At 58.6% G+C, this 27,477-nt stretch overlaps 13 protein-coding genes across 13 annotated transcripts; 6 read left to right on the top strand and 7 right to left on the bottom strand.

The window, feature by feature from the left end:
* Positions 1-1,759: 1,759 nt before the first annotated feature.
* On the top strand, positions 1,760-4,046 carry CcaverHIS019_0407940 (uncharacterized protein; the record flags this gene model as incomplete). The annotated part of the gene is made up of 2 exons (XM_060600668.1): positions 1,760-1,786; positions 1,821-4,046. The coding sequence occupies 2 exons, from the start codon at positions 1,760-1,762 to the stop codon at positions 4,044-4,046; spliced, it is 2,253 nt and encodes a 750-aa protein (XP_060457239.1).
* A 96-nt stretch (positions 4,047-4,142) lies between these two features.
* On the bottom strand, positions 4,143-5,859 carry CcaverHIS019_0407930 (uncharacterized protein; the record flags this gene model as incomplete). The annotated part of the gene is made up of 3 exons (XM_060600667.1): positions 4,143-5,187; positions 5,223-5,415; positions 5,478-5,859. The coding sequence occupies 3 exons, from the start codon at positions 5,857-5,859 to the stop codon at positions 4,143-4,145; spliced, it is 1,620 nt and encodes a 539-aa protein (XP_060457238.1).
* Positions 5,860-7,416: 1,557 nt separating this feature from the next.
* CcaverHIS019_0407920 (uncharacterized protein) lies at positions 7,417-9,196 on the bottom strand (the record flags this gene model as incomplete). Its single annotated transcript, XM_060600665.1, has 4 exons — positions 7,417-7,684; positions 7,716-7,835; positions 7,872-8,609; positions 8,640-9,196. The coding sequence occupies 4 exons, from the start codon at positions 9,194-9,196 to the stop codon at positions 7,417-7,419; spliced, it is 1,683 nt and encodes a 560-aa protein (XP_060457237.1).
* A 996-nt stretch (positions 9,197-10,192) lies between these two features.
* Positions 10,193-11,554, top strand: CcaverHIS019_0407910 (uncharacterized protein; the record flags this gene model as incomplete). Its single annotated transcript, XM_060600664.1, has 2 exons — positions 10,193-10,307; positions 10,341-11,554. The coding sequence occupies 2 exons, from the start codon at positions 10,193-10,195 to the stop codon at positions 11,552-11,554; spliced, it is 1,329 nt and encodes a 442-aa protein (XP_060457236.1).
* An 860-nt stretch (positions 11,555-12,414) lies between these two features.
* On the bottom strand, positions 12,415-14,972 carry CcaverHIS019_0407900 (uncharacterized protein; the record flags this gene model as incomplete). Its single annotated transcript, XM_060600663.1, has 2 exons — positions 12,415-13,924; positions 13,966-14,972. 2 exons carry the CDS (start codon positions 14,970-14,972, stop codon positions 12,415-12,417), a joined length of 2,517 nt encoding a protein of 838 aa, XP_060457235.1.
* Positions 14,973-16,089: 1,117 nt separating this feature from the next.
* Positions 16,090-16,837, bottom strand: tom22 (uncharacterized protein; the record flags this gene model as incomplete). Its single annotated transcript, XM_060600662.1, has 2 exons — positions 16,090-16,140; positions 16,466-16,837. 2 exons carry the CDS (start codon positions 16,835-16,837, stop codon positions 16,090-16,092), a joined length of 423 nt encoding a protein of 140 aa, XP_060457234.1.
* A 188-nt stretch (positions 16,838-17,025) lies between these two features.
* Positions 17,026-17,950, top strand: CcaverHIS019_0407880 (uncharacterized protein; the record flags this gene model as incomplete). Its single annotated transcript, XM_060600661.1, has 3 exons — positions 17,026-17,290; positions 17,330-17,683; positions 17,754-17,950. 3 exons carry the CDS (start codon positions 17,026-17,028, stop codon positions 17,948-17,950), a joined length of 816 nt encoding a protein of 271 aa, XP_060457233.1.
* A 137-nt stretch (positions 17,951-18,087) lies between these two features.
* Positions 18,088-19,536, bottom strand: cyp6 (uncharacterized protein; the record flags this gene model as incomplete). The annotated part of the gene is made up of 2 exons (XM_060600660.1): positions 18,088-18,989; positions 19,026-19,536. 2 exons carry the CDS (start codon positions 19,534-19,536, stop codon positions 18,088-18,090), a joined length of 1,413 nt encoding a protein of 470 aa, XP_060457232.1.
* Positions 19,537-20,311: 775 nt separating this feature from the next.
* CcaverHIS019_0407860 (uncharacterized protein) lies at positions 20,312-20,828 on the top strand (the record flags this gene model as incomplete). The annotated part of the gene is made up of 2 exons (XM_060600659.1): positions 20,312-20,330; positions 20,383-20,828. The coding sequence occupies 2 exons, from the start codon at positions 20,312-20,314 to the stop codon at positions 20,826-20,828; spliced, it is 465 nt and encodes a 154-aa protein (XP_060457231.1).
* Positions 20,829-21,262: 434 nt separating this feature from the next.
* MEU1 (uncharacterized protein) lies at positions 21,263-22,585 on the bottom strand (the record flags this gene model as incomplete). Its single annotated transcript, XM_060600658.1, has 5 exons — positions 21,263-21,322; positions 21,414-21,630; positions 21,771-22,328; positions 22,361-22,418; positions 22,570-22,585. 5 exons carry the CDS (start codon positions 22,583-22,585, stop codon positions 21,263-21,265), a joined length of 909 nt encoding a protein of 302 aa, XP_060457230.1.
* A 441-nt stretch (positions 22,586-23,026) lies between these two features.
* On the top strand, positions 23,027-23,540 carry CcaverHIS019_0407840 (uncharacterized protein; the record flags this gene model as incomplete). Its single annotated transcript, XM_060600657.1, has 2 exons — positions 23,027-23,138; positions 23,353-23,540. 2 exons carry the CDS (start codon positions 23,027-23,029, stop codon positions 23,538-23,540), a joined length of 300 nt encoding a protein of 99 aa, XP_060457229.1.
* Positions 23,541-23,825: 285 nt separating this feature from the next.
* Positions 23,826-25,323, bottom strand: BNA5 (uncharacterized protein; the record flags this gene model as incomplete). The annotated part of the gene is made up of 3 exons (XM_060600656.1): positions 23,826-24,767; positions 24,839-25,158; positions 25,206-25,323. The coding sequence occupies 3 exons, from the start codon at positions 25,321-25,323 to the stop codon at positions 23,826-23,828; spliced, it is 1,380 nt and encodes a 459-aa protein (XP_060457228.1).
* Positions 25,324-26,126: 803 nt separating this feature from the next.
* HEM3 (uncharacterized protein) lies at positions 26,127-27,411 on the top strand (the record flags this gene model as incomplete). The annotated part of the gene is made up of 2 exons (XM_060600654.1): positions 26,127-26,600; positions 26,674-27,411. The coding sequence occupies 2 exons, from the start codon at positions 26,127-26,129 to the stop codon at positions 27,409-27,411; spliced, it is 1,212 nt and encodes a 403-aa protein (XP_060457227.1).
* Positions 27,412-27,477: the final 66 nt, after the last annotated feature.

Genomic DNA, 27,477 nt, shown 5'->3' with positions numbered 1-27,477 from the left:
TTATCCTCATCTCTCTCCTCTTTGCTCTGTATCTCACGATTAGGCGGACCTCGCGTTGCTCTCATTGCTATTCAGCCATCTAACATCTCAAACACATACAAGTACGCACGTTGCTGGGACATGAACCTGACTCACCACTTCACCCAGGCAACAGCTGTGCACTAGCGCTACACTGCAGTTTGCGATTCCGAGGACGCGAGGAGACTGAGGGCGAGTGAGGTCGATCTGTGCCGCAGATCATGGATCATGGGCCTGCTCTCGTGGCCTCGTGGTCTCGTGGTCTCGTGGTCTCGTGGTCATGGAATATGGAGATCCTCTACGTCTCTACCCTTGCAATCGCTAATACTCTTGTCCTCTTGTCCAATTGTCCTCTTGTCCTCTTGTCCTCGTTTTCTCTTTTCTACACCAGATTCAGCAGATTCACCATCTTACCCCACATTTGCGTACCTTGTCCGCGCCATCGCAACAGACGTCAGTGGCTCTGTGGCTGATCTGAGAACTAGGCACAACTAATGAGTGGCTATCAACGCCGCACGCTGAGGCGCAGAGTATACTAATCGGCACATTTGCATATCAAGAAATCCAGTCATTCCCGGGGTAGTCATTCTCACATCAATCTACTCTTGTCCTCGCACCCTTTCTGCCCCTTTCCTCGCACCTCGCACCTTGCACCTCGTTGACCTCCTCACTTGGGGTTACCCCGGAGCCTCTGGGGCGCCAGGGCCCCTCTTGGCCCCCTCCCTGTTTGCCCTCTCTCCACTTACGAGGTCACCCTAGATGATTGTAATGTCATGACACTCAATCAACCCCAATCTCTGTTCATTGCGTCACTATTAACTTTGGTGGGTCTCTATCATCATCACCACTTACAACACCTTCCTCTCATCACCTCTTTTCTTAATACATTATCTCTCCTCAACTCGAATCAACCCTCGTAGAATCAAAACTGCACGCTCCTTCATCCCATTCACTCTTCTTGCACATCTTTGGTGTCCCTACCACCCCACCTTTCCCTCATCAGTCTGTCACCAGGCGAGGCGAAGCGAACGAGGACGCGCCCATGTCGTCGACAGAGAGTACGCGTCGCCTCTCCCCAATCACGGAAACCAGCACGCCACAGCACATGCCTCAGACACCTGTGGGACGAGAACCAAAGTCTGCAGAGACTTCGGCTTCTCTTCCCTTACCCAACGTGCCAATTCACCCACCTTCACACACACCTTCCCCAAGCACCAACACGGGCAATGCCAACTTGTCAACCAACATTCCCTCACCTTGCCCACACCTCAAGGCCTCCCCTTGCGCTAATCACATTCACCACATCCGTACCCAAGTTCACCCTCACCCTCGCCGCAATGCTTATCCCAAGTTGATCCCAGCGCGTCCCGCCCCTCCACCGCCACTCTCACCTTCCCCCTACGTTACAGGAATGAGCTCGTCCCCAATATCAATTGGTTCACTGCCAGGGCAGGCTCAAAAGAGTAGAGGCCGGCGCGCGGTCCCAGAGCCAATCTCCACGAGGTATAGTTGCGCTTAATCCATTAGATTGTCGGTTACTGATCGGCGCAGACTCGGACCCTCACCGAACGGAGGCCAAATCGAGATACAGAACGTTACACCCGGGCAGCCGTGCCCCACAACATCACCGCATTACTCGCCTCCACAGCCGCTACGGTCTCCGACTCTCAAAGGGCCTCATGTGGCTATCCTTCATGATGTTGACAACATCCAATCCTCCACTGACGAGTCAACCCCAACAATGGCACCGGTTGGGGCACTTGGGACGGTGAGCTAGACTATGACCAACGCTGAGACCCAAGGAACACAACAGCCACACCGACGAGGGGAACAAGAAGCCTATGGAACAGCGTAGTCCCGAACGTCCACAACGGCCCCTCTCGGCTGTGGCACCCTACCGTACAAAGCCCGGAATCAAGAACAACAGACGCTCTTTCTCCTCTGGACGCGCACATCATGTCAATCCACGCCCAGCCTCGGCCCTCGGTTACCCCTCGTTCACCCCTTTGGCAAAAGCTCTTCCCCTCACTCGCGGCAACAGCCTCATTCTCCTTTCGTCAAACCACGCACAGCGCAACAACCCCGACGACTCACCGTCACCACGCCGTGTATGCGTGAAGAGCAACGGTAGCCCGCGCCTCACCCCACCACCCAGCCCTTCACCCCAGGGCCTGCCTGAGCGCGTTCTGGTGCCCGTCCCCGACGATTTCAGCCTGGACGGAATGGAAGATTCGCGTTCCGACGTTCCACTGCGCCGCCGGTCAGCCCGCTTCGCATCCCTCATTTCACGCTTCGGGCAGGATGCTGCTCGCAGGCTAACTAAGTCGCCCACACCTTCTCCACTCAGCACTTTAGCCAGACCAGACCGCGACGAGCCACCCCGGCCCGCTATCCGGTCAGCAAACCGGCAGTCTGGAGCGTTCGGTGTGACAGATGACGGCTCTGACGCCGAAACGACCCACCGGTTCTACCATGACAACACGCGCCGGCGGCGCAACAGTTGCGGCAGCATTGTCGAGGAGGCAGTGCGCAGCCTGTACGCGGAGAATGCCGACATACATTCCCACTCGGAGGAGGAGAACGAGATGCCGCCCAAGGACGAAAGGCAGACATCTGGCGCTCTCGGCCTCCTGTACCTCATGCCCCACGACAGTGTCCAGCAGAGCAACAGCGCAAGCGATCTCTCCAGCTCCGGCCTCGACACCTCATCGTCCTCCCCTCCTGGTCTCTCGCGATCATCCTCGCAGTGGACACCGCCGAGCGATTCGTTGGCTACCCCCACAAGCGCCTCCCCTTGCTCGACGCATTGTGTCCCTCCCGATACCGCCGAGTCGCTGCTTCTGGCAGCGAGCCACTTGCTTAACGCTCATGGCGTGACGCTCCTCCATCATGCTGAGCAGCTGAGCGAGTCGAGCACGAGACTGCGGGCACTCGCGACCGAATCTCTCGAGTGGGGATCACGGTTGATGGCGGCCGCGAACAGAAACCCGGAATCCATCCAACCCTCGCAGATGATCACGGCGGAGAGCCTGTCCCAGAGCCCAACAGTAGTCCCTCGCACCTCCACTGAGGGACAACAAGGCGGCTTCTCCAAGCCAGCTCCTCTTCCTGCGCGTCGAAAGGATGAGCACCGTCTCAGCCAACGCGCGACGACGCGTAAATCTTGGATCCTCAAGCCTATTCGGCACTCGAGACTGCTTGTTGAGGCGGAACGCTTGGCTGCTCTGGACTGGAACGGATCCCAGGCAGGCGAGAGAGCGCACTGCACTGAGCCGGGCGACACCAGCGCCACATCTTCAGACGACTACGTCGTGATCTCGGGGTCAAGCCTCTCAACCTCACCAGAGCCCATTTCACGGGTACCATCCCCATCAATGTCCGATGCCCAGCACGAAATGCTAGCAGCTCGTCCCTCGTCCGTGGACCCTCTTAGCGACGAGAGCAGCAACTCTCACGAGTCGGCGATCTCGGACGGCCTCATAGACGCCCTGCCGCCTCTGCTCCCTCCGATCGATCTCACACCGCCAACGCCGATTGCTGCTCCATCCACTATGACGCGAGAGCCTCCAGTTTCGGAGGCTCTCTGGAACGACGACTCCACAGAGGTTCTGTTCGGATCACCAAGCGGTTCGCCAGAGCCTGAATACCCTGTCAACTCCTCCACCCCTACACTCTCGACTATGCGCCTCAATTCGGAGGACCACAGTTCTGAGCGTCACCGTTCCACGCCCTCCCCGCAGATGAACTTTGGGGTCGTCCACGCGCCTTTCGCGACGATGATGAACGCCGTGCCCGCCGTGCCCGACCGGGGCTTCTACTTGGACCCGCAGTTTGCCCGGACTAGCATTACACAACCCTCCGTTCACGTTACGCCAATGCCGCAAGTGCTTCCTCGCAAGTCGGAGACGGACCTGTCAAGCCGCCTCATGCGCCAGCTGAGCTCGCGACGCAGCGAACGTGAGCCGGAGCGTGCTGGCTCGACGACGCCCAGACGCTGGTTCGGCCGGCTGGGTCGCCAGACCGAGTGACTGCATTAAACGGTGAGGATAATATAATATGGGACTAGAAGCGAATGCATACAGGGTCGTACAACGGTTGAGCGAGCGCGTGGAGTGTTGAACATGTTACGCCTTGACGGGCCGCAGGTCGAGGAGGCGCTCGATCTTACCGAGGCCGACGTCGAGGTTGTCGCGCGCTACCGAGAACGTGATCCGGAACCAGCCGGCCTCGGGGTTGTGGTACGCTGTACCCGGCGCAACGTAGACGCCGCCATCGAGCAGGCGCTGGAAGATGCGCTTCTCCTCCTTGGCGTCACGGAAGCCGAGGCGCGCTCCAATGTCAACCCAGACAAAGTTCCCCGCGTTCGAGTGTGCAACAGGAACGCCGCGAGTCTCAAACCAGTTGCGCACATATGTACCGGCCTCGGTAAGGCGGGAGCGGTTGAGAGCGATAAACTCGGCGAGCTTGTCATCGTCGGAAAGCAGTGACGACCAGATGACGTCGGCAGGCGACGAGATCTTCATGAGCATGGATGTGCTAGCCATGGCGCGCAAGAGGAGTGGGTTAGCCTGGCTAACGAGCGCGCCAACCCGGAGGCCGTTTGCGCAGAAATCCTTGCTCATCCCATAAACGACGTGCAGGCGAGCGCGGTCGAACGTGAACCCACCCCCGACCTCAGCGTTGACCTCCTTCTCGACATCAAGGGAGAGCATAGACGTAAACGGCAGGGCGTGCGGGAAAGCAGAGTTGTCCCATACGCTCATGGCGTAGATCTCGTCGCTGACGAGATGGAGGTCGCGGTCCTCGCAGAAGCGGGCGTATGCGAGCAGCGTCTCGCGCGAGTATGTCCTACCGAGCGGGTTGTGGGGGTTACACACGATGACTGCGCGGACGGTGACTCCCTGAGCTGCGAGTTCGTCTGCCTTGGCTTCGAAATGGGCGAGAGAGGCGGGAGAGAAGGCGTCGTCGCCGGCAGGGAGCTCTACGGGGACGAGGTTGACGCGCGAGCGGCCGATCAGGTCACGGTCAAAGCCCGTGTAGTATGGTGCAGCGAGGAGGACTGCCTCGCCCTCGTCTACGAGGGTGTAGAATAGCTGGTCAAGGACGGCAGAGCAGCCTACACCGGTGATTAGCTGGTCGGGCTGGACCGTGTGCGCGGGGTCAAAGTATCTGGGATGAGTGTTCTTCCAGACAGGCCGACTCACTCGTTCATGAACGATGAGAGCGCGCGGTTGATGCGCCGGCTACCCCACAGTCCATCGCCGTAGCTCAAGTCGGATGCGAGGAAGTTGTTCTTGAACGCGTCGGTAAAGTACTCGAGGCACTCCTTCTCGAGGAGGAAGTTCTCGGCGACGCCGAGAGACACGATTCCGCGAGGGTTAGACTTGCAGTTGTATTCTGGGGTCAGCTAGATAGAGAAGGCAAGCTACGTCACGCGTCGCCACCTTGTTCAAACTCACGGTCCTTGAACAAACAGCTAAACCGCTCAATCAGGGGCCCGGCATCGGGACCGCCCGTCGCGCGCGTACTGAGCTTGGGACCGAGGTAGATCCTGCGTTGTTCCTCCCTCGTCCCGAGGGGGGTGGACGGCGCGGGCCGAGGTCCGGGAGGGAACCGAGGTCCAGAATCGGTACACAGTGTCAGGTGGGAGAAGCAGCCCATGAGCGTGTTGCAGCCCACAGGCTCATCTGGGAGGTGCGGGATACCGCTGGCAGGCTGGAGAGAGTAGCGGTCACCAACCGAGGACGTCGAGCCCGCCGACGAGGCTTGCGACACGTCGCCGTTAGGCTTGCCATTGGCAACCGAGTTGGTGGGTACGGGTTGGGCGGCGATGGGAGACATGGTGCGATGGGGAAATGGAATCGCATGGCGCTGTAGGGGTATATCAAGTACTACTATACTACTATACCACGTAGACGCAGGAGCCGCTCCATGTGTTGGTGGCGATTGGGATTCGGAATGACGCTGCTCACGTTGCGGAGAATGGAATTGGCACGGGCAAGATCCGAAGATTACAGTGGGTCGCTGCTGGGCCGTGCCTGACATTAGACAATCGGGGGATGTCACCAAGTCCCGTGTCGGAAGAGTGTCGTTGGGTACCGCGCGGGTCCTCATCCAGACATTTCAGACATTGTGTCTTGGAAAAGCTGCCCACACCATCCATCGTTATGTTGGTGGGCGCCGGCGATCACCGGCGGGACAGGGCGGTGGGCTTGGAACGAGAACGGAATGCGATTCCGAAACATGTCCCTTTCTACAGTACACGCAGTCACATTCCTCTCGTCTGCATACTCTGAGATGTATGCTCATCATTATTCACCTGCCTTGTCGCGTATCATCACCAGTTGAGGCACATAACCAGCCCACAGCACTGACTCTGCAACCATCCAGATCCAACATGTCTCGCTCCAGATCCTTCAACGGCGTCTTCGGGGGTGGGGTCAGGTGAGATGAGAAAGACGTACTGGAGGTGAAGCCCGAGCCGCGCACCTCCTTCCTACCTACTCCGGCGAGGTGCAAGGTCCTGCCAAAGACTCGAGGGCAGAGGGCAGACAATGTGCCCAAGTCTTGATACCCTCAAGTTTCACGGGATACCTAACGGGGTCTCCCGCATGAACGAGCGGTATCCTAATCGCACGCGTTCCAGCGTGAGTAAACTGACGTGTGTAAGATCTATGCGAGCATTAGACGTGTTTACATGTGCAATGGTATTTGCTCCCTGAACCACTTGCCGCTCGCTTATCGACCCAAACTCGAAACGAGCCATCATAAGCATGCCACGTGGTGCACGATCTTTAAGGCTGATTCGTGAAACGAAGATGTCATCGAATCAGGTGGTTCGTTTAGCTCAGTGGGAGAGCGTTCGCTTCACACGCGAAAGGTCGTGAGTTCGAAACTCACAACGAATACGTGTTCTCTTTTGCTGTGTTTGTGGTGCTTCGCCAGGCTGGCTGGCAGAGCCTAGAGAATTGAATGTTGGTTGGCAGATGTCGGGCTGATCAAGTACACGATTTCTCAATTGCTCAACACAATGATTGCCCGGTGGCCGCCACGCTGCAACTCCCCAACGAGGATGTTTGCTTATGTGGCAACGCAGGAGGTTGGGTGCCACATGCTTCCTGCCACACAGGACGTATCGCCACGTTTTCACGGTGAAATGGCACTTTCCATAGCCGCCTGCTTGTAATAAATAAATCTTTCCACCCATCTTCCTTAGCCCAATGCCTACCAGTGCCGTGCGTCCTCCTGAGATGCGACACACGTGCAGCCCAAGACACCGGGCATGACGTGCACGCAGCGACCGCTATCGCAGTAACTCAGTAAAGGTCAAACGGATAATTAAATCGCATGAGATGGAAGACGCTTGATATCCTTCGGAAGGCGCATTACTTGAATATCCTACTCATCGTCCCTCGTCACAACCGGACGCGACGCTGCCCAGGACAAGTTATAGACTGGCGGCACCAACTCTTGAGGTAAAGTCCCCCAATCGCGTTCCTGCACGACTTCGGGGGACACAGCCAGCGGTTCAGCCGGCCTCTCCCGGCCCGTATTGACGGAGCCGGTCTTTGGGGCTGGGGACTCTTCGCTCAGGGCGCTGTATTTGATGTGAGTGTAAACTGTACCGCTGGGGACTTTTTCCGAGCTCGAGTTGGCTTCAGAAGAGCTGGTTTTAGCGGTTACAGGGAGGGACGTACTGGAAGCAAGTGCTTGGCGTTCTCTCTGACACCGCAGCGTACTCGTGTGGGATGGGCGTACTGAGGAAGGGGGTGACGGCTGACTCCTTTGAGTTGGTGAATCCGCTGTCCTCCCATTCGCTGTGAGAGGTCAGTTCCTTCCTGGCGAAGGCTCACTCAATATCAATATTCCGAGTTTCGCGGTTAGATTTCCAGGAACGGCGCAGGAAGAAGAGTACCGCCAACAGCGCCAGGAACACCACGCCGCCCGCTACACCGCCAGCTATGGCGCCCACGTTGACCTTGCCTGACGTAGTTTGGCCAAGTGGCGTCTCACCCTCTGCGTTACTTCTTGTCGCATTCGTCGCATTCGTTGCCAGGTTCTCATTGATCCAGAACGGTCCGGGTTCGTCGTTAGAGAAAGGGTAAATCATTGAGCCATTAAGGTACACCCCGGCCCCGGCGGTAGCGGCTTCTGTCCACACCATGAGTTTGTACTGCAGGTTCGGGTTGAGAGCGAGTGAAAACATCGTGTCGTGCGTGTACCACGCGCGATTGGTCGAGCGGGACCAGTAGGCGGACTTAACATCGCCGGGTGGTGGTGGGTCGAGCGCAAAGTTGACAACGCCATAGTCTGGACCAACGTACCCGTCGCACTCGATGTAGCACGAGTTGACCGGTACCATTACCTCAAAGCTCGCGTCGCCCTTTAGGGCGAGAGCAGCCTCCTGCTCCCCATCTGGAATCAGCAGTGCCAAGGCAATAGTGACAGAGTTGGTCGCACTTTGGAAGGTGTACTGATGCACCGCGACGTCTCCCTTGGGGGTGAGGATGGGCTGGACGGCGTTGCCATCCGCGAAAGAAATGCGGTTCCCGATATTTTGCAGGCCGATCGCGTCCGAAACTTGCGTGTCGCTGGCATTAGTCGGCTCACGATACACTCACTTGTCGCGCATCATCCATGTCGACCAGGTCGCAAAGGCGATACTGACGGTTCCATTGAACTGTGGCCCGGTGACGAACGTGGCATTGTGGAAGCGATCGCTCTGCAGGCCCGAGATACCGATAAATCCATCTTGATACTCGTCAAGAATGAACTCATACCTAGCGGGCTCTCCGTCGATGAAGACCGACCAATACGCGGGATTTGTGCCGTCAAATCCCGCGCCCACCTGCAACGTCCCTCCCAAAGTGCACGCCTCGCCTGTGAAGAACATGCTCATGGCCTGACCCGGCTGTGTTGTTTGCAGAGTCGTCCGGCCCTCACGATTGCGGAACGACAGCTCGCTGGGTGGCGTCTGTGATGCCCATGTATTCCTCCCGTTTGAGCGATTCTCGTCATATAGGTACTCCCAACCATCGGTGATTGGGGCCAAGGACACTGCCTGTCCCCACATCAGGACATCATGTCGAGTGCGTGGCACAAAGTTGTAGTAGGCGGAGTTGGATGACTGCGCCGCCGCGGTCGCGAGGAGAACGACTCTGAATGCGAAGGCGAGCATGGTGATGTGAGGTTGTGAAATGGGTTGTCAATGCTTTCCGGACAAAACGCTTCCTTTGTATCGATGGCGCACAGCCATCAACTGGTTGGCACTAAAAGCCTTCACTCAATAGTTGTTGGCGGTTGTGAGTCTTGGCGTTTGAACCCCTTCGTGAAGCCGCCATTTCCGGACACCCAAAGCGGCTATGCATTGTTCCTGTTGCACAGACGCTCTCAACATCATCGAGTATTTTCTCCCTGGGAAGCGCTACATGACTCCGGAGAGCGTTCCAATCTGCAGATGTGCAGTACATGTCGCCACTCTCTGTCTCCAAGAAGCACGAATTCAGTAAAGGTATACCAAGGGCTCGCCAATGAAGACGGGAAACTTCAAGGGAAGGCACGACCCAACAAGGTCTCAATGTAATTCCAGAGTAAAGTTCACAGTCCTCTCGTACCTTTTATTGTACCGCCTTTCCTACCACGCGACAAATCTCACGTGCCGTACGACTTGGCCATTCCTCGCCGGTGCTATTTAACCACTAGATTTAGTCATTGTACCCTAGCAATGTCATATCTACGGTCTGGCGATTCTTCGTTGGGAACACCATCGGTACTTGGACGCCGACGTACGGTCGATAGGTGACACTCTTCACCGATGAGGCTTCCCTGAAGATGAGCCTTGACAATTCCAGAGAACCCGCATCTGACCCCAGTGACCATTCCAGGCGGGGAATGTGTGGTATTGTTGCGATCAGTGTAGACACTTTTCCGCTGATGTTCCAACTCACTCATCAACTGTTGTCAACTAACTGGGCAAGCGGTTGATTAACCTGTTGGTGCAACAAGTGGAGGACCCAGGTGGAGGGTCGCCTGAAGACCTGAGTGTAGAGTCGATCCAAACGGTTGCCGAGTGACGTGTTGAGCGTCTGTGCTTCTCTTAGGTTGCCTCAACACTTTGGACACGCATCTCAATCTTCAACTTGTCCACTTTCTCCCTCAAAACACTTCATTCTGAATGCAGTCCTACATCCCGTACCACCTGTTCCGCAAGCCGACTCAAAGTCTGTCCGACACTTCGTTCGAGGCCGCCGACACATCAGAAGAAGGCTCGGGCTACTCGTCGGAGGAAGGTGAGTAAAATAGTCGGAAAAGGCTGAACCCAGAACCTTCAGAGGATACCCCGAGTATATCGGGTTGGCCGCCGTGTCAGACGACCGACTCTGGTGCCTCCACGCCTCTCTACCAGGGTATCTCCCCATCGCTATCCGAAGCTACGCCGACTCCTTCACTACAGCGAACCCCGATCTTCACCCCCCCAGATTCCGATTCTACCAGTATGATTGGATCGCTTCTCTCCATCATCGCGTCGATATCGGAGAACGTCTCCCGGATGAGAGAGCACCAGGAGCGCATGCTGGCGGCGCAGGACGAGCGACTCAAGACGCAGGCCATCACAACGGCCAACGCCTCTGCCTCCGTCGAGGAGATCCGCAGCCGTGTGGAGGGAATGTTGCGCTTCCGTGATGCAGATACTGTATCGGCTTCTGGCGACGATCAAATCGAGCCCAGCACGAATGGCAATCACCCACACCTGTCTTTCCCTCCTTTCTCGGCTCCGCCTCAGAAGGACGTGATAGTGCCTAACGGGGAAGGTTCCACCCTCCTCGCACATCTCGACACTCAGGGAGACGCCATCGCCAACCTCACGATAACAGTCGAGAGTATGCTCGAGCACTTTGAGTCGCAGACGCGCTCGTTCCGCTCGCAGGCTGACTCGTGTGCGGCACTCGCCGATGCAGCCAAGCGCGAGGCCCGAGGAGCTGGGACGCACACCATGGCCCTAAAGGACTTGGCTGAAGAGGTCGACAAGCTGGGTGTAAAGCATATGAGCGCACTCACCAATCACGGGGTGACTCTCAGCACTCTGCGCGCCTCGGTCGATGCGCAAAGCAACAGGCTCGTGGCGCTGCACAAGACAGTTGAGGGGCTTCGCCCACCAACCCATCGGGCCGGAGATGTGTTTGAGGCGGTGCTTGCAGTGCGTTCTGCTACCGCTGCACTTGAGCGGCTGGCGTTGAGCGAGATCGCGACCAAAAACGATACCCTCGCGTCGCGCACGACGGCGTACACAGCCGAGCGGGAGAAGATGGTTGGCGAGATGGCCGCCCTTCGCGCACGGTGTAACGAGGCGGAAAGTGCGGCCCGCACTCAGATCCAGGCGAAGAATAACGAGGTCCGCAAGCTAGTCGCCGAGCGCGACAGGGCAAAGGAGGAGATGTTCAAAACCAAGGAGGAATTGTACACCGCCACAAGCCAGCTGTGCGCCAAGTGCACGAAGCGCTTTGAATCGCAACGTCAGCAAAGCTGGCAGTATTAGGTGAGTAGGGGGCCACTGCGGAATGTCGGGTGAGTGTTGGTTGTCCCAGGGGACGGTGCGGGTAGCCTGAAACCATGCAACATCAAGGCAAAGATATATCCCGAGTTTATCGGTTCCCAATTGTCTACACTTCTTGCTGTGCATCCTGTCTGACCAGCGGCGACAGAATAACGTCATGACAGGCTTTCGCGACGGCTTCCCTATGTGCGGTGAACCGCTGCTGCATTGGAAGGTGGCTTTGGGCTGGACATGTCGGAAGGACAGATCAGAGAGGTCTGGGCGCCAGCGCTGGCGCATGTGGTATATACTCTGGCGCTGCCCGTCCAATGTCGTCGAATTGGAGGTGGCCAACATGTTTGGAGCGTGACAAGTGACAAGTGACAAGTGGAGCAGGAGAGATGAAAAGTAGGATCCCTCCTTTCCGCGCCAACACAGGGACCATCCGAAACACCCCAGGCTTCCTCAAACACCAATGGTATTTTGTTTTTCCTCCAAACACGACCAGTGGCGATCGCCGAACTGGACAGTAAGCGAATGGTGTATCTGGCAACCGGAGGTCACAGCGTATCCATCATGTAGAGACCTATATCCAAATCCACCTAGTCGTGAGTTGGAGTCGTCAATGAGATCGGGTTAGAAGACGGTATCCTACTCACTAGGCCCGAGTGAACTGTGAGGCCCTCCAATCCACCTCCGGGTCGCATCCTCACCGACATGCAGACGACGCTCTGCAACCCAGCGCAACTAGACACTCAATCATGTCATAGCGATGCATGGGTTGATAACAACTAGAATGTACAACGTCTAGACAGTCTATGAGAGAGGTGAACGTGTAATGCAGTGAACTTGTATAACTCGGATCAAGAAAGCGTAACCCTCTCCGTCTCCGTCTCGGTCTTGGTCTCGCGGGGCACAATCCAGCCTTCCTTGCGGCACCGCGCGCAGCGGATCCACTCACGCCCGCTCGCATCCGGCACCATCGAGTGTCCGGCACTGCGCGCAGCTGTCTCGAGACAAGCGCGGTGCCAGCGGTGTGGACAGGAGAGGAGCACAAACTCATGTCCGGTATGCGGCTCGTCCTCGGGTTTCTCGCGGGGAGGGAAGGGCGCCTGGTTCTCGGCGTAGATGGCCAGCATCTCCTTGTCGCCTGCATCGGCCTCAGTCTCAGTCTCCGTCTCCGTCTCGTCGTCGTCGTCGACGTCCATCAACTCTGCGTCCGGAACAGGAGGGGCAATAAGGCACTCGATGGCGTCGCAGCGCCATCCGAGGCTCTTCTCGCGCTGCGCAGTCCAGCTTTCCAGTGTTTGCGGGACAAACGTCGACTGAGGAACAGGAGCCTGGTTCTCAGGCTGGACCGGTTCCTCGGGCGGTCCGCCCGGAGGTGGCCGGACGAACATGAACTCGAACGGGAAGCGGAATGTGCCTGTCCCGGCGTTGCCCTCTGCGCCTTCGCGGTTCGGAGCTGGAGCGCCGGCACCGGCGTTCGTTGGGCGCGGAGGTACAGCGCCAACGGGTGCAAGCCCGGCAGGACGTGTCTCAGCTTGTGCCTCCGCGTTCACTGGGGCCGCGCCAGTAGCCGGTGTCCCGGCGTTATTGGGCGTGTTCGCGCCCACACCGCCGCCGGTCATGAACGTTCCCCAGTCCATCGCTGCCCCTGCCAGCGGATTGAGGCCGAAGAGTCCTGGCGCCCAAGCTGGTGTGTCCTCGCGAGCAGGAGCGGTATCTGGAGCCTCGGGTGCATTGGCAGGGGTGCCTTCGCGAGCTTGTGCGCCCTCGGCCTGAGGGTCCCGGTCGGCCGCGGCTTGACGCATGTGCGTCTCCTCGTGCACGCCTCCGTCGCCTCCAATGTGGAAGACGGTAATGTGCCGGCGACGCTGGGGCGTGGGTCGCTGGAGGCCGTCGTGAGGTGGAGACCGCGGCTGCTCGGCGGCAATGTTCTCAGCAGGCCCACTGGGGACAGCTGCAGCTTCCTCCTGGTTCTGGTTGACGCGCTCGCCATCACCATCACCCTCCTCGCGACGCTGCTCGCCCTCGCGCATGGGAGCTGGCGATCCGATAGGGAGACCGAGCATTCGCGCGATGTCGAGCGCCATATCCATCGGGTTCATGGGCACCTCGAGGCGGTCATTGCCTGCCCCGTCGGCGCGTTCGTTCTGCGGCGTGGTGGGCTGGGTGGGTGCGTTACTCCCCGGCCGGCTGCGGCGGCCCTCGGTGTTCGCAGCTCCGGCGGCGCCAGGGCGCGCATACGGGTGGGGCGCACGGGCCGCTGGCGTGCCGCGTCCCGAGCCCGTCGTCGTCGGGCGCAGTGGCGCGCGTCGAGCAGGTTCATGGAGAGTGCGTAAAGGGTCGAGGTCAAGACGGCAGGTAGGGCTGGAGTCAGCTGGACGATAAGGATTCATACGATGACTTACCAGTTGTGGTGGTGGTTCGTGAACCACGGCTGGAGACAAGCCTCATGGAACAGGTGGTTGCAGGGTAGTGCTTTGACGGTCTCCCCAACGTCGATGCCCTCGAGACAGACACCGCACTGCCAGCCCGAGCTGTCGCCGTCGTCGCGCTGTCCCTCAGCAGTCACGACCTTGTCGACACGTTTAAGGAGTGCACGGCCCACGGTCGGGAGCGAGTTGAGAAGCTCAGCTGCCTTGGCTGGGTCGGGCGGTGGCGGTCCAGCCTGGAACGGGAAGGCGAAGGGGAACGGGAATGGGAAGAGCTGAGGTGCAGTGTCGTCAACGGCTCCGTCACCCCTGCGCATCGTCCCATCGGGCCCGACGATGAAGAAGATGGAGCGCGTCGGCCCATCACGCTCCTGGGTTTGTGGGTTGGGTGGTGGGTTGGCTCCTTGCCCGGCGCCGTCCGCGGCGGTCGGGTCCGCCGCCTCGGGTGCCGGAGTGTTCTGGGCCTGGGCTGCTGTGTCGGCGCTCGCTTCCACGTTCGGCGTCCCCTCAGGGCCGGGAGCAGGGGGGCCGCCGCCGCCGCCCTCCTCGTCGTTGCCGAACACCTCGAGCGTCCACGTCAGGCCTACTTGTGGTGCATCAGGACCAGCTCGTTGTCCGCTGAAGGGTAAGAAGAAGGAGACGGATGAAAGGGGGCGTGGTGCGAGCCGGCGGTTCGGGGACGAGGCCGTGCCTGGCGCGGCACCATGTGGAGCGGCGGGTGGCGACGCCGAGCTGGAGGGGTTGGGAGGTGGGGTTGTGGCAGAGGTAAGAGCGGGGTTTGGGGGAGGTGGAGACCTGGCATTGTCCCCATCGTTGGTCACGTTGGCTGTGCTAGAGCTCTCATCGACGTGCTGGGGTTGGGGTACGCTGGAGCTCTCGGAGCTCTCGGTTGTAATCATTGGTTCGTCATGCGGGTGCAGACGCTCGGTCTCGGCCGCGCGCCCTTGGTCAAGCACATCTGGTGGTGGTCGTGGAGAGGACATGGTGGAGTGTGTCACGATGAGATCGATGACAACAATTATCTGCAAAGTGTCCGAGTGGTGGCGGGTTCATTTGGCTCCGCAATCGCAACAATGTCTGACTCAGCCCACGTCGTTTGCTTCTATCCACCTCTTCATTCTCCTTGCGCCGGGCCAAAGCATTACCAAACCTGCGTGCAGATGTAGATGCGTAGACTGTATACCCTGGCTGGGCTATACTGTTATACTGTCTTGGGCACGAGCCCCGGCGGCTAATCCATGCTTCCATTGTCTTCGCTCCACGTCTCGGCGGTCACGCTCCATTAGCATCTGATCGCAATGGCCCCAGCTTCCGATGCTTGCCTCGCTATGTCGTCTACTGGGATAGATGGTCTACGGAATGCTGTGCGGACACAACCACAACCACAGGTGCTGGTCTGGATCGTGCCGGAACGTTATGGAAGGACCGGCTTATAAATCGGCCATCCATCGCCACCCGTCCGGCCGATGTCCGTCGACATCGCTGCGGTCGGCCGGGCAGCAGGAACAGCACCCAGGGTCCCAGGTAGTGTAGGTGGCAGATGCAGAGCAGTATCTAAGCATGCCTGTGTCGATGGAGGTCGAGATCAATCTCCGCTAATGTTCCGCGCACGGCTTGTCCGCTAGAGACTCTTAGCTCCGCCTCCACTTGTTTCACGGACAACGTCGCGCACATCACCTCGCCACTCTTGAGGGTACCGTTTCCGGTACCGCACAACCCTCTGCAGCTTGGCACTTGGGGCTTGCGAGCGAGGTACATCGGTCGTGAGTGTTGGTATTGACATCTTGCAGCTTGTAGTGAGTTAGACCTGAGTGATAAGGGTTAGCCTGAGCGACTCGGCACAGCGAATCCTCTCGCTGTTAGATATGTGCCCCCCCTCACATGCGTTATCCCAGCTTCCGAGCATGGTCAGCGAATTCCGTATGCACTAGACACCTCCAAACGATCCACATCTCCACTCATCCCGGCCATCGACTCCACACCTGCGCAGTGCGCGGAGGGGTGATGCCATACATGATGCGGCTATCGTACAATCGCGGCGCCTGTCTGGCGGCGCGGTTTTGAGGGACGAACAAGCTAGCTAACAAGGAGTCGAATCGCTTAGAAGCCGGCGGGAACGCCCGCGGGCTGGCCGGGCGCGCCGCCCATGAGCTGGGGTTAGCGGGGTTGTGCGCAGCGGCGGCAAGAGGGGAAGGGGTCAGGAAAGAGGTGGAGGGAAGGTGGAAGGAAGAGTGTGTGATGGAATGAGATCGGATTCAAGGTGGATGGAGGAAGGTGGTTGGAGGGAGGCTGATGACGGGTGACGTGCTGCGCCGCATACTTTGCCTCGCAGCAGCGCGCTGGCCGCAAGATGGAACCCAACGCGGCGTACGCCGTGATGCCGGCTCCACTCTCTCACCCCCCCTTCCTCATCTCCACCTCCATCCACCTCGTCCTTCCCTCATCTCTTTCTTTTCCTCAACACAGCGACACTCACCTGCTGCTGTCCAGCGCTCTGCATCTGCATCTCGCGCTCCTGCTGCGTAATGCGCGCCTCGTCCTCAATAGCCAGCGCGAGGGGAAGGCCGACGAGCAGCGCAGAAGTGGTAATCCACCAAGCAAGCTGCCCGGTCCCATTAGCAGCCCACTTGGCCAAGTCGACGACACGAGTGGCGCTCTTGGAGACGGCGGTCCGCGTCTCGGGCGGCACAATGTCCTTGAGGGCGGCAATGCGCTGGGCCAAGGTCTCGTTGGTGTCAAAGTCGTCGTCCGAAGCAACCGACATGTCGTCGCTAAACTCCGACTCGGTCTCGTAGTCAGACTCGTGGTCGACAATGATATCCTCCTTGACTTCCTCGACGAGAACCATTGTTGCTGATGTGTGGTTGGAGTTATAGATGTGGTGACGGAGGTTAGAACGGGAGGGACCGAAGGACGGAGGAAGGCAAATGGAAAAGGGTCAGTACGTGGGGGGAGTGGATAAGAAAAGTTTCCGTTACGAAGATCAAGAATTGAGAGATAGAGCCACAATATCAACAACATCCACACCCCAACACCATGGCACTCAAGAGTATCCTTAAGAACAGCGAAGCTGGACCAAGCAAGCCCAAGGCCGGGGCTAAGGCTAGCATGCGCGCCCGCGTCGCCAAGGAGGACGCGTCATCCAAGCCCAAGTCGGCTCCCAAGCCAGCGAAGGGGAAGGGTGTGCGTGTCCAGGAGCCCGAGATGCCCGAAGACTCGGACGACAACGATTTTGGCGATGAGCTGGACACGGACGAGGAGATTGAACGTGCCCAGGCTCCCGGGGAGAAGAAGGCGCCCAGTACGTGGCTCGAGTTGTGGTGATGCAGCTGACACTCAGAGAAGAAGCGCGTGACGACGGCTTCCGATTTCGGCGCGGCCCTCACGGGTCTCCTCACTGAATCTGCGCGTCCCAAGAAACGCAAGGGTGTTGAGGTCGAGGAGGTGGATGATGAGAGGAAGAAGAAGAAGACCGCCGCACCAATCCTCGCACTCAGCGCCAAGCCCCTTCCACCCAGTGTGGCTGAGGGCCGGCTGGAGCGCCGAGCCGCGCGCGCACTCAAGGCTGAGCGTGAGGAGAGGTTGGACCGCGCGCGGATCCGTAACGTCCTGGAGGGATGGGTGCCGGCCCAGGGGGCTGCTGTTGGGAGTCAGGAGTTTGAGCGTGGTCTGCGTAAGACTGCGCAGCGGGGTGGTGAGTCAACCCAGAATCGCAGTTCTGGGAGCTCTCGGAGCTTTGGAGAGAGAGAGAGAGCTGACACCAGTGATCAAGCTGTTTAATGCCATTCTCGTCGCGTCCAAGAATGCCGAGGCGCAGGCGACGACGCTCGCGCAGAAGGCGGGTGTTAAGCCGGAGGCGGCCAAGAACAGGAAGGAGAGAGATAACATTCTCGGTCGTGGGGCACAGGAGACGCTCACGAAGGAGGGCTTCCTCGACCTCGTGCGGCGTGGCGGCAAGTAACGGGTGCGAGCGAAGCGAGCATCACGCCACGAGTGCAGCGATTCCAGCGATTCCACCGAGTGACGAGCAGGCAGGCGAGGTCCGTGAGTTGAAGAGGATTAGACAGGGTCATACCATGCATATGTACATTCTAGCTTCTATCGGCGGCGGTCGCGGTCGCGGTCGCGGTCACGATCACGGTCCCTCCTGTCCCGCTCACGGTCGCGATCACGGTAGTCGCGATCACGATCATGGTCCCTGCGGTTGTCGCGATTGCGGTCGCGGCGTTCAGAGTCCCTGTCGCGCCTGTCATCGCGTTCAGAGTCCCTGTCGCGCCTGTCATCGCGATCGTCTCTCCTGTCGCGCCTGTCATCGCGGTCGTCTCTCCTGTCGCGCCTGTCATCGCGGTCCCGCCGTGGGCTCAAACTGCGTTGCCTTGGGGCGTCCACAACCACATCGTATCCCTTACTCCCGTACCCCGAGTCACGTGTCCGCTCAAACCCTCCTCTCCCTCCGAACCCACCGCGACCACCCCTTCCTCCCCTCCCACCCCTTCCACCATCCGGCGCCATACCAGGCCGATAAGCCCCCTTCATCTTGGCGACGCTCTGGCTAAAGTCGACCCAGATACGCCGGTCGTCAACCAGCACATTCTGCATCTTGAAGTAGGCCTGCTCGGCGCTGTCCTGCAAGTCGTACTCGATGAATGCGTATTGCAAAGAGTCGCCCGTCTTCTTGTCGCGCACAATCTCGCAGCTGAGAATCTTGCCGAAACGAGAGAAGATGAGCTCGAGGTCGTCGTCCTGGGTAACGGGATTGAGCTTGCACACGAAGAGGATGTTCTCCGGAGGGCGGACGGCGGCGAACGGAAGGTCGCCGATCATTTCTAGGGTTAGAGCAGAGGAGGAGGCGGCGGTTGCGCGCGCGCGCTCGGCGGTCGCGTCCTCGTCGACCTGGGCCAAGGCGTCCTCGTCATCGGCGATGCGCACCATCCCGTCGGGAGGGCGGAGAGGCGAATCGGGAACGGGGATCATGTTGGGCGGGTCCTCGAATGGGTCCTCTGAAGTCAGTTGCGGCAACACTGAAGCGGACGTACCAAGAATCTCAACATGGCGGATACGGATATCCTGCAGCGGCCGCCCCTCTTTGTCAAGATACGCGTCGTTGATCTTATCGAGCGTCTCGAGTCCCTCGACAACATGCCCGAAAACAGCATGCTTGCCATCCAGATAATCGATATTATCCGCAAGAGTGATGAAGAACTGGCTCCCGCAACCCGGGGGATCAGTAGGCGCAACGGCCATACTAACGGTCCCCTTGGCCTTGTGTTTGAGCTTGGTCGTAATCTCTGGGGCAAAGTATCGGGCTGGTTGAGATCCAGTTGGATTCTTAGAGTAGAGGAAGGCGTCGACGCACTCGCCGCCCGTTCCGGTTGCTGTGGGATCACCTGTCTGCGCAATAAAGTCCTTTGAGACATTGAAGAAGGCATTCAGCGCATAGTACTTGAGCTTGCAGAGTTTGAGAAAGTTGTCGCACGTCCGCGGACACCGATCAACCTCGAGGTCGATGACAATCTCGCCCAACGACGTCTCGAGGAGCACCGACATGGCGACTTGACTTGGTTGTGAGTCAACAAATATTGGTTTCGGGTTAGTGTATAGTTGGGCGGCAAATGGTGGCCCCACAGTGGAGGCAAGGTGCCACGCTCGGTGTTTCTTTCCGACAGACTATGAGACCGTGGGAGAGTGAAGAGAATGGTAAGGTGGTCCAGAAAACCATCGTTAGAGATCATGAAGGCTCGTAGGTTTAGGGTTAAAGCAGCCCGCAGCCCGTTTCAAGTCAAGTCCCATAGATCCCATATCCTTCCCGAAATAGCGCCACCGTCGTAAACGCTTGATGCTTGGGTAATTCACTCTCTCCCGTCAGCCCGTCAACGCTGGAGATACAAATTGGATGTGCGATGTGTGATCGACCTGCGCCACGTTAAGCACGCGGGAGCTCATGCTCAGGCTCCGAGTTAATCTCAAACGCCAAACCAACCTGTCTGTCGGTACGGTTGGTGGTACGTCGGCAGACTTGTGTACTTCAACTCATCTTACAGCATACAGCATACCAGCTGCCAACTAACCAGTTATTATATTCAGGTTATCGCGGGTTCGTGCCCCGTGGCCGGTGCCTGTGACATCTGGGCACCTTAGGAATTGAGGGGTCATCTAAACTCAGATGGAGGAACAGATGAGTATCAAGCGATCAAAGTTACGGGCTCAGCTCGGTAGTAACATGGGGAGACGAACAGCATCATCACCTTCACATTGAACTACTCTTAACCCGAATCTTACATCTCCTCTCTCTTAACCGATCTCTATACATCTCCATCTCGTCATGAAGTTTGGTCTCCTCGGTACGTCCTCTCTCACCTCTGTCCTCACCAACCTAGCGCCTGCTAACCCCAGCCTTGATCTCCTTTGCCCTCACCTTTGTGGCAGCCGCTCCCATCCATGCGCCGGACACCCCATCCTGGTCCCCCGACTCCCCCTCACTCCGCACCATTGAAGTTGACGGGCGGATCTACATCATCTCCCCATCCGACCTATCGTCCTTCCTCTCACCTTACAACGGTGCCAACGAATTCCACGGTGTCGATGCACACGTCATCCCCACCGACAAATACCACCGCACCATATTCACACCAGTACGCGACGCCGTTGCGTGGGGATACCAAGCCCTTGGTGATCGGCGGATCTACGCGGCGGTCATGCTCGTCGTTGCGCTGCTCAACTTTAGCAGTATTGTGCTTGTGCTCCTGTTTTGTCAGAGGACACGGGAGCAAGAGGAGACTAGCAGGAGCGAGGAGGGGTTGGTCCATGAAGGAGAGGAGAAGGTTGTGCTCAAGGAGTAGGAAGGAGTAGGAAGGAGTAGGAAGGGAGAAGAGAATAGAGTCATACTGGCATGTAAGTGTATTGCAAGTTCCATTGCAAGTGAGAAGGTCAGTTCTCGATTCAATTGACTAGCATGACGAGTTTGAGAACAAGCGCGCTCGTTCCATCTGCAGGTGCTCTTGTGAATTGACCAACTCCATTTGCCACCTGTACCGTTTGCAAGTGACGTCAACGGTAACGCCGAGTGGGCAAGTACCTCAATCCGTTTTGTACCTGTTGGAACGCCAACAATCTACTGTTTGGGACCTGTACTATACTGTGTCATGAGTAAAGGACTCGGTTGTGGTCAGCTGTTCCGGTCAATGGAACTGCTTTGTCAAGGCCATCCGACGAGAATCATCTTCCAAGAGTCGTCCGCCGAGCTGCCGTGGCAAGTGTACATGATCTAGGTGGTCTAGCTGAAGTACTCCGGGAGGATGAACGCAAACTTCTCGCGCGCGGCCTTGGGCTGGGACTGGGGTTAGCCTGGTTGAGATGGCACGGGTTAGCGGAGCTGTTACACTCAAGCACTTGATGGCAGTGGGCCAGCAGATGCGAGCACTCACATCCGCACGCGTGATGCAGGCAAACTTCATCGAGCCCGCAATCTCAGTGAGCTCGCCGGCCGAGACGTGGGCGTAGACCTCCTCGAGGATGCCAGCGGCAACGGCGCGCGAGTTGCCCGCGTTGGTAGTGAGGGTCTTGACGACCTCCTCGACCGTGACGGGGGCCTCTCCGACACGCCACGCATCGTAGTCGGTAGCCGTGCAGATGAGGGAGTAGCTGGCGTCAGCAATGCGGTCGAACGGGGGCGTCTGCGGCTAGTCCAGATCAAGGCCAGGCTTCCTCCCAGCCTTGCACAGGAATCCTGGCTTTCCAAGGCCCCAAAGCCCCCCTGCGCCAACTATGCCAGCTCCACTCACTCAATCTCGCACTCGCGCGCGAGCTTGGCCTCGGGAATAACGCTCATGTTGATAATGTCACCACCCCACTGGCGGTACATGATACTCTCCGCACGGGTCGAGAAAGCCGGGCCCTCCATGCAAACAACCGTACGGTCAGTGTGGAGCTTGACCTCTCCCCCGAGATCGGAGAGGATCTTCTGCACACGGGGCGCGATGAAAGCGTTGAGCTGTCCTGAGAACGGGTCGCCAAACATCGAGTGAACGACAACCCCCTCGCCGCGGAAGAACGTGTCAGCCCGAATACCCTTGGTCCGGTCGATAATCTGGTCCGGAATGACAAAGTGGCCGGGCGCAATCTCCTCCCTCAGACTGCCGACTGCCGAGAACGCCACGATCGCCTGGACGCCCAGGCTCTTGAGTGCGGCAATGTTGGCGCGCACGGGAACCTCGGAGGGCGTGATGGTGTGGTGGGGGCCGTGGCGAGAGATGAAGGCGATTTCAGCGCCGTTAGGCAGCTTGGAAATGGTGATGGGCGACGAGGGCTTGCCCCATGGCGTGGTGATGTCTACCTTCTTCCTTATGTCAGCTGAGACGAGAAGAGAGCGTACACAAAGGTAAGGTTGTCGAGGTGGTACAGCCCCGAACCACCAATGACGCCGACGAGGACTGGGGTTAGCTATGCCAAAGTGGGTTAGACGAGGTCAGGTGAGTACGCCGGCCAGCGAGATGAAAGCAAGAAGAGGTAGTCAATGCCTCGTTGGAGCCAGTCTGGACAAGTCTGAATTTGAAGCGATCAAGAACAGAGAAAGGCACATACCTTTAGAAGAAGCCATTTTGTGTTTTGTGACGCGTTGAGCGAGAGAATGCATAAAGCAGCCACGACCATGTTGTTGAGTGAGCAGATGACGACAGCAACAAGGCAAACAGATGCGAAATTGAAATTTTGCTTCCGTCACACGTTCGTTCTGCATTCAGTAAGAACAGATCTGATTAATATATTGTAACGGTTATACTGTTATTTGTAGCTTTTGATCCATGGATTGGGATGCCTAGTAGGGGATTGTAGAGAGGGAGGCCTAGGCCCAAGTTAGGCCCAGGCCCAAGCCCAAGCCACCAAAACACCACTGCTCGGCTGCACCCCGGCTGAACCGGATACTGTTGCGCAGCCTCCAGTGAGCAGACCTACAAACATCACAAACCATTCATATATGACCCTCTCATCCACTCGTTACTTATCTACACACTCCCTCTCTACCCGAACCATCCCCGTGGTTATGCCCGCTCTCGAGCGCACTCCCTTCAACGCACCCCGGCTCACACTCGACACGACAGCGTGTGCTGCCGTCTTTGAGCGCGCCCGCTCAACCGACCTGCTCATTCTTTGCTGTGAGTTTCCGTCCTCGTTGGTCGGTCAAGCACGGACCACCCCAAGACAGCAGGCCGGACTGGGCATGCCAAGCCAAGACTTGGCATCTGGGCCATTCCTGTCGCCGTTTTGGGCCTCAACTCTCCTCAACTCTCCTCATGTCACCTCACATCCTCCCTCCCTCATCGAGGCCCATGCGGTTGCGCAACCGAAGAGAGCGCAAGCTAACCCCAGTCGGCATAGCCCTCGGGATCCTGTTCTACGCTATCGCGCACGATCTTAGTCACCGCCGATGGCGGGACCGCGACGAGAGTCCGAGTCGGGAGCGTAGTCGAGGACGACCCCGGTCATCACCGCTTCGGGAGAGGTCACGGTCGTTGGCCGACTCACCGCCGCCTTACACCATTCCCGTCAAAGCTTAGGCACTCGCGTTCCCATTCCCATATGCGAAAGGGAGCGGCAAGCGCCGCGGATCGTGACCCTGGTCAATTGGTTCGATTCGCTTATTGGCGTGCCCCAGTACTGCCCACCAAGCTCCCACCCACCCGACTCTTACATTCTCTTCTTCTGTTGAACAATTGATACCCTCGAATACGAATACTCTCGGCCGAACCAGCCAGGACAATCATGTTGCCCCATGTACAATGTATGATATGCATCACTGGAACCCACTCGAACCGGACCACCTATAGATACAGGCATACAATCTACTTGCCAAGACCCTCGGCCTCGACCTCGGCGAGGGCCTCCTCGACGATCTCGGCAGCCCGGCCGACGTCCTGGAACGTGTTGTACAGGGCCATGGGGGCGAGGCGGATGACATAGGGGAAGCGCTCGTCGCCGACGAGGCCCCGGTCAACCATCTTCTCAAACACGCGGGGCATGATGCCCTTCTTGGCCGGGTGGATGAAGAGCGACAGCTGGCTGCCGCGGTTGGGCAGCTCGGGCGTAATGATGTGGAATCCGATCTTGGTGTCGTCCTCCTCCTTCGGCAGCTTGTCGGCGGGGATATAGTACTTGGACTGCTTGAGAAGAGCGTCAAGAGCACCAGTGAGGCGGTCACCCTTGGCGCGGAGGTTGTCAAAGTTGACCTTGTCAATCAACTCGAGGGTAGCGAGCAGGGGGATGGAACCGAGCACACCAGTGTTCGACTGCATGTAGCCCTGCGCGCCCGGGGTGGGGTCAAACTCCTCGGTCATGTCGAAGCGGGTCTTGGGGTTGACTCCCCACCAGCCGGCCAGGCGCCGCCCGTTGTCCGACAGCCCCTCGCGGATGAAGAAGCCGCCAGTCCCACCAGGCCCAGAGTTCAGGTACTTGTACGTGCACCAAACGGCAAAGTCGACTCCCCAGTCGTCGAGGTGCATCTTGATGTTTCCGATACCGTGGGCCATGTCGAGGCCAAAGAGGGCGCCTGCCTCGTGCGTCTTCTTGACCATGGGGGCAATGTCGAGCACCTGGCCAGTGTAGTACTGGACCATGGGAAGCCACACGAGCGCAATCTCATCCTTGTTGTCCTCGATGACCTTGAGGATGTCCACGGTGCGGAGAAGCTCCTCGCCCTCGCGGGGCTCAACGGCCAAGATGGCGTTCTCGATCTGCTCGTCCGAGAGCACGTTGCGGTGGAGCCCGGGGTGCGACTGGGCGGCGTACTGGAGTCAGTCAGGTCTATCACAGTCACGGTGGATCCCCTCCCCATCAGAGTCTCCGGCAGCAAACTCACCCAGTCCGAGGGGAACGCGCCACGCTCAATGACAATCTTCCACCGCTTGGGTGTGGGCGCGTACCACGTCGTCAGGAGGGTGTGCATGTTGGTCGTGAGGGTTGACGAGTGGGCGCACTCGGACTCCTTGGCGCCGAGGAGCTTGGCAATGACGGGCAGCATGGGGTCGGCGAGCGTCTTCCACGGCCGGCCGTGTGGGTGCTTGAAGTGGCCGGTGACAGCACTCGTGGACCACACATCAAGCTCCTCCATCATGTGCTGTCGCGCACGCTTGTTGAGCAGACCAAGCGAGTTGCCGCAGAAGTAGACGGTCTCACCGTCTGTCGTCAGCTACGTGTCGCTGTGGGGGTCTTGTGAGGTAACTCACCGACCTTGCCGCCACATTTCCGGGCGTCAGGGATCTCAAACTCGGCGCGGGTCCAGTTGAGGGGGTCCTCCTCGTCCCACTGCTTGAGCTGGTCCTTGGTTGGGGCGTTGACAGTCATAATAGTTGTTCTTGTTGTTGTTGAGGTGTATGTGTGGGGTAGTAGCCTTTTCGAGAGCGGTTGGGGTTGGGGCAAATGTCAATGCACAACACTCACTTTGACTTGTTCGCCGTGTCGGCTTACCCGACGTATTTTCAGGCACCAACGTATATTTCCCTTGCATCCCGCGGTCAACCCGCGGGGGTCCCCACGTCGGATCTTCGCCATGCGTGAACCTCATACGTCACGTTGCCTCGATGACACCTATTCTCTGCTGGTGCTCCGATGGTGCTCCGTCGGTTCACCAGAGCACCCGAGGATGTAGTTGATAAGCGGATGTACATTTGAAAGAGTGGCTTAAAATGGACAGGCGCCCTAGAAGACCGAGATGACCCCCGGCATTTCCGCGCACGCGGCTGGCAACCGAATCGGGTGACATGTAGATACACGGACAAGCCTTGATCTCCGATCTCGGACCCAGAGCAGGTGATTGATTCCGCATTCCTCCCATGTGATCATCACGTGTCGAACGTCACGTGCCCGCCACACGACGCCTCACGTGTTCCACTTTCTCACGGCTGCTGTCTTATCAAGTTGACATTCCGGCTCGCATGAGGCCGACGCAGACAACTTATCCCGCTCCCCTCCCCGTGCCTCGTACTACCATCGACTTTTATCTCGAACTACGGAGTCCTCCTCAAAGTGGCCACAAGCAACAATCAAACCCCTCTCCATCTTTCCAACACCCGCTCGAACATTCACGGCGCCACTCTCCTTCCTAAAACCCTCTTTCCTTCCTCCCACCTCTTCCACCTGAAAGCGCCATGTCCAAGACCGACTTTGTCGTCGGGACGCGCAAGTCCAACCTCGCGCTGATCCAGACGGGGCACGTCGCTGACGCGTTGGCCGCCGCCAACTCTGGCAAAACGTTTCCCGTCGCGCACATGACGACCAAGGCCGACGCAAACCAGAACACCCCCTTGCACCTCCTTGCGCCGTACAACTCGGCCATCCCGGCCAAGAGCATCTGGACAGACGAGCTCGAAAGCGCACTCCTGGATGGCCGTTTCGACCTTCTCGTCCACTCGTGCAAGGACGTGCCGACTCTTATTCGTGAGGGCTGTGAAATTGCCGCCTTGCTTGAACGCCACGACCCCCGCGACGCGCTTGTCGTCAAGGAGGGCCTGCCGTACAAGAGCCTCGACGAGATGCCGGATGGCAGCATTATTGGCACGGGGTCTGTCCGCCGCGTTGCGCAGCTCAAGCGCGCTTACCCTAACCTCCGCTTCGAGGACATGGTGAGTTCCACGGGGCTTTGCGATCGTCCACACGGCCTGGCTTCTCCGGTTGATCCGCAGATACTGACGGCAGCGTGGTAACCTCAACACCCGCCTTGGCAAGCTCGACAACCCCGAGAACTCGTTCGTTGCCCTCATCCTTGCTGTCTCTGGAATGAAGCGCCTAGGCTTCGAGAACCGCATCACCGCACCCCTCGGCGCACCTGCGCTCATGCACGCTGTTGGGCAAGGCGCTCTCGCTGTCGAGATCAGGCAAGGAGACGCCGCGACGCGCAGCGCTCTCCGTGCCATTGGACACTGGCAGACCGAGTGGCGTGTGGGTGCTGAGCGTGGCCTCCTCCGGGTTCTCGAGGGCGGGTGTTCCGTCCCCGTCGGCGTCGAGACGCAGCTCGAGGAGGTCGACGCCGGCGAGAAGCCTTACTACCCCGCCGACACGTTCCCTGCGCTCACGGTCAACTCGCCAACGCTGCACTACTCCGGATTGCTCGCGCCGACGGCGCAGTGGCCCGCTTCTGACGCTGAGGTCAAGACAATGTCCCGCGCCGCGCGTCTGACCCTCTGCGCGTGCGTGACCTCCACCGACGGAAAGCGGCACGTGCTGTACGAGCCTGGACCAGTGGTCGTGACGAGCTGGCGTGAGGCGCAGCGCTGGGGCGAGGACTGCGCCCGGCAGATGCGGACCATCGGTGCTGGTGAGATTCTGGACGAGATCGAGGAGGGGCGTAAGACACGTGAGGCCGAGACCCTGCGCCAGGCGCAAGAAGCGGCGGCGCAGTACGCCGCGCAGGCGCAGGCGCAGGCGACAGCTTAGAGCTATACCACACAGGATTATAGATATGTTGCATAGGTTACCACGACTGTGCATGCATCCGCGCGC

The sequence above is a fragment of the Cutaneotrichosporon cavernicola genome (genome assembly GCF_030864355.1).
Source record: "Cutaneotrichosporon cavernicola HIS019 DNA, chromosome: 4".
NCBI classification, from domain to species: domain Eukaryota; kingdom Fungi; phylum Basidiomycota; class Tremellomycetes; order Trichosporonales; family Trichosporonaceae; genus Cutaneotrichosporon; species Cutaneotrichosporon cavernicola.
This window is presented reverse-complemented; position numbering and strand designations above follow the sequence as displayed.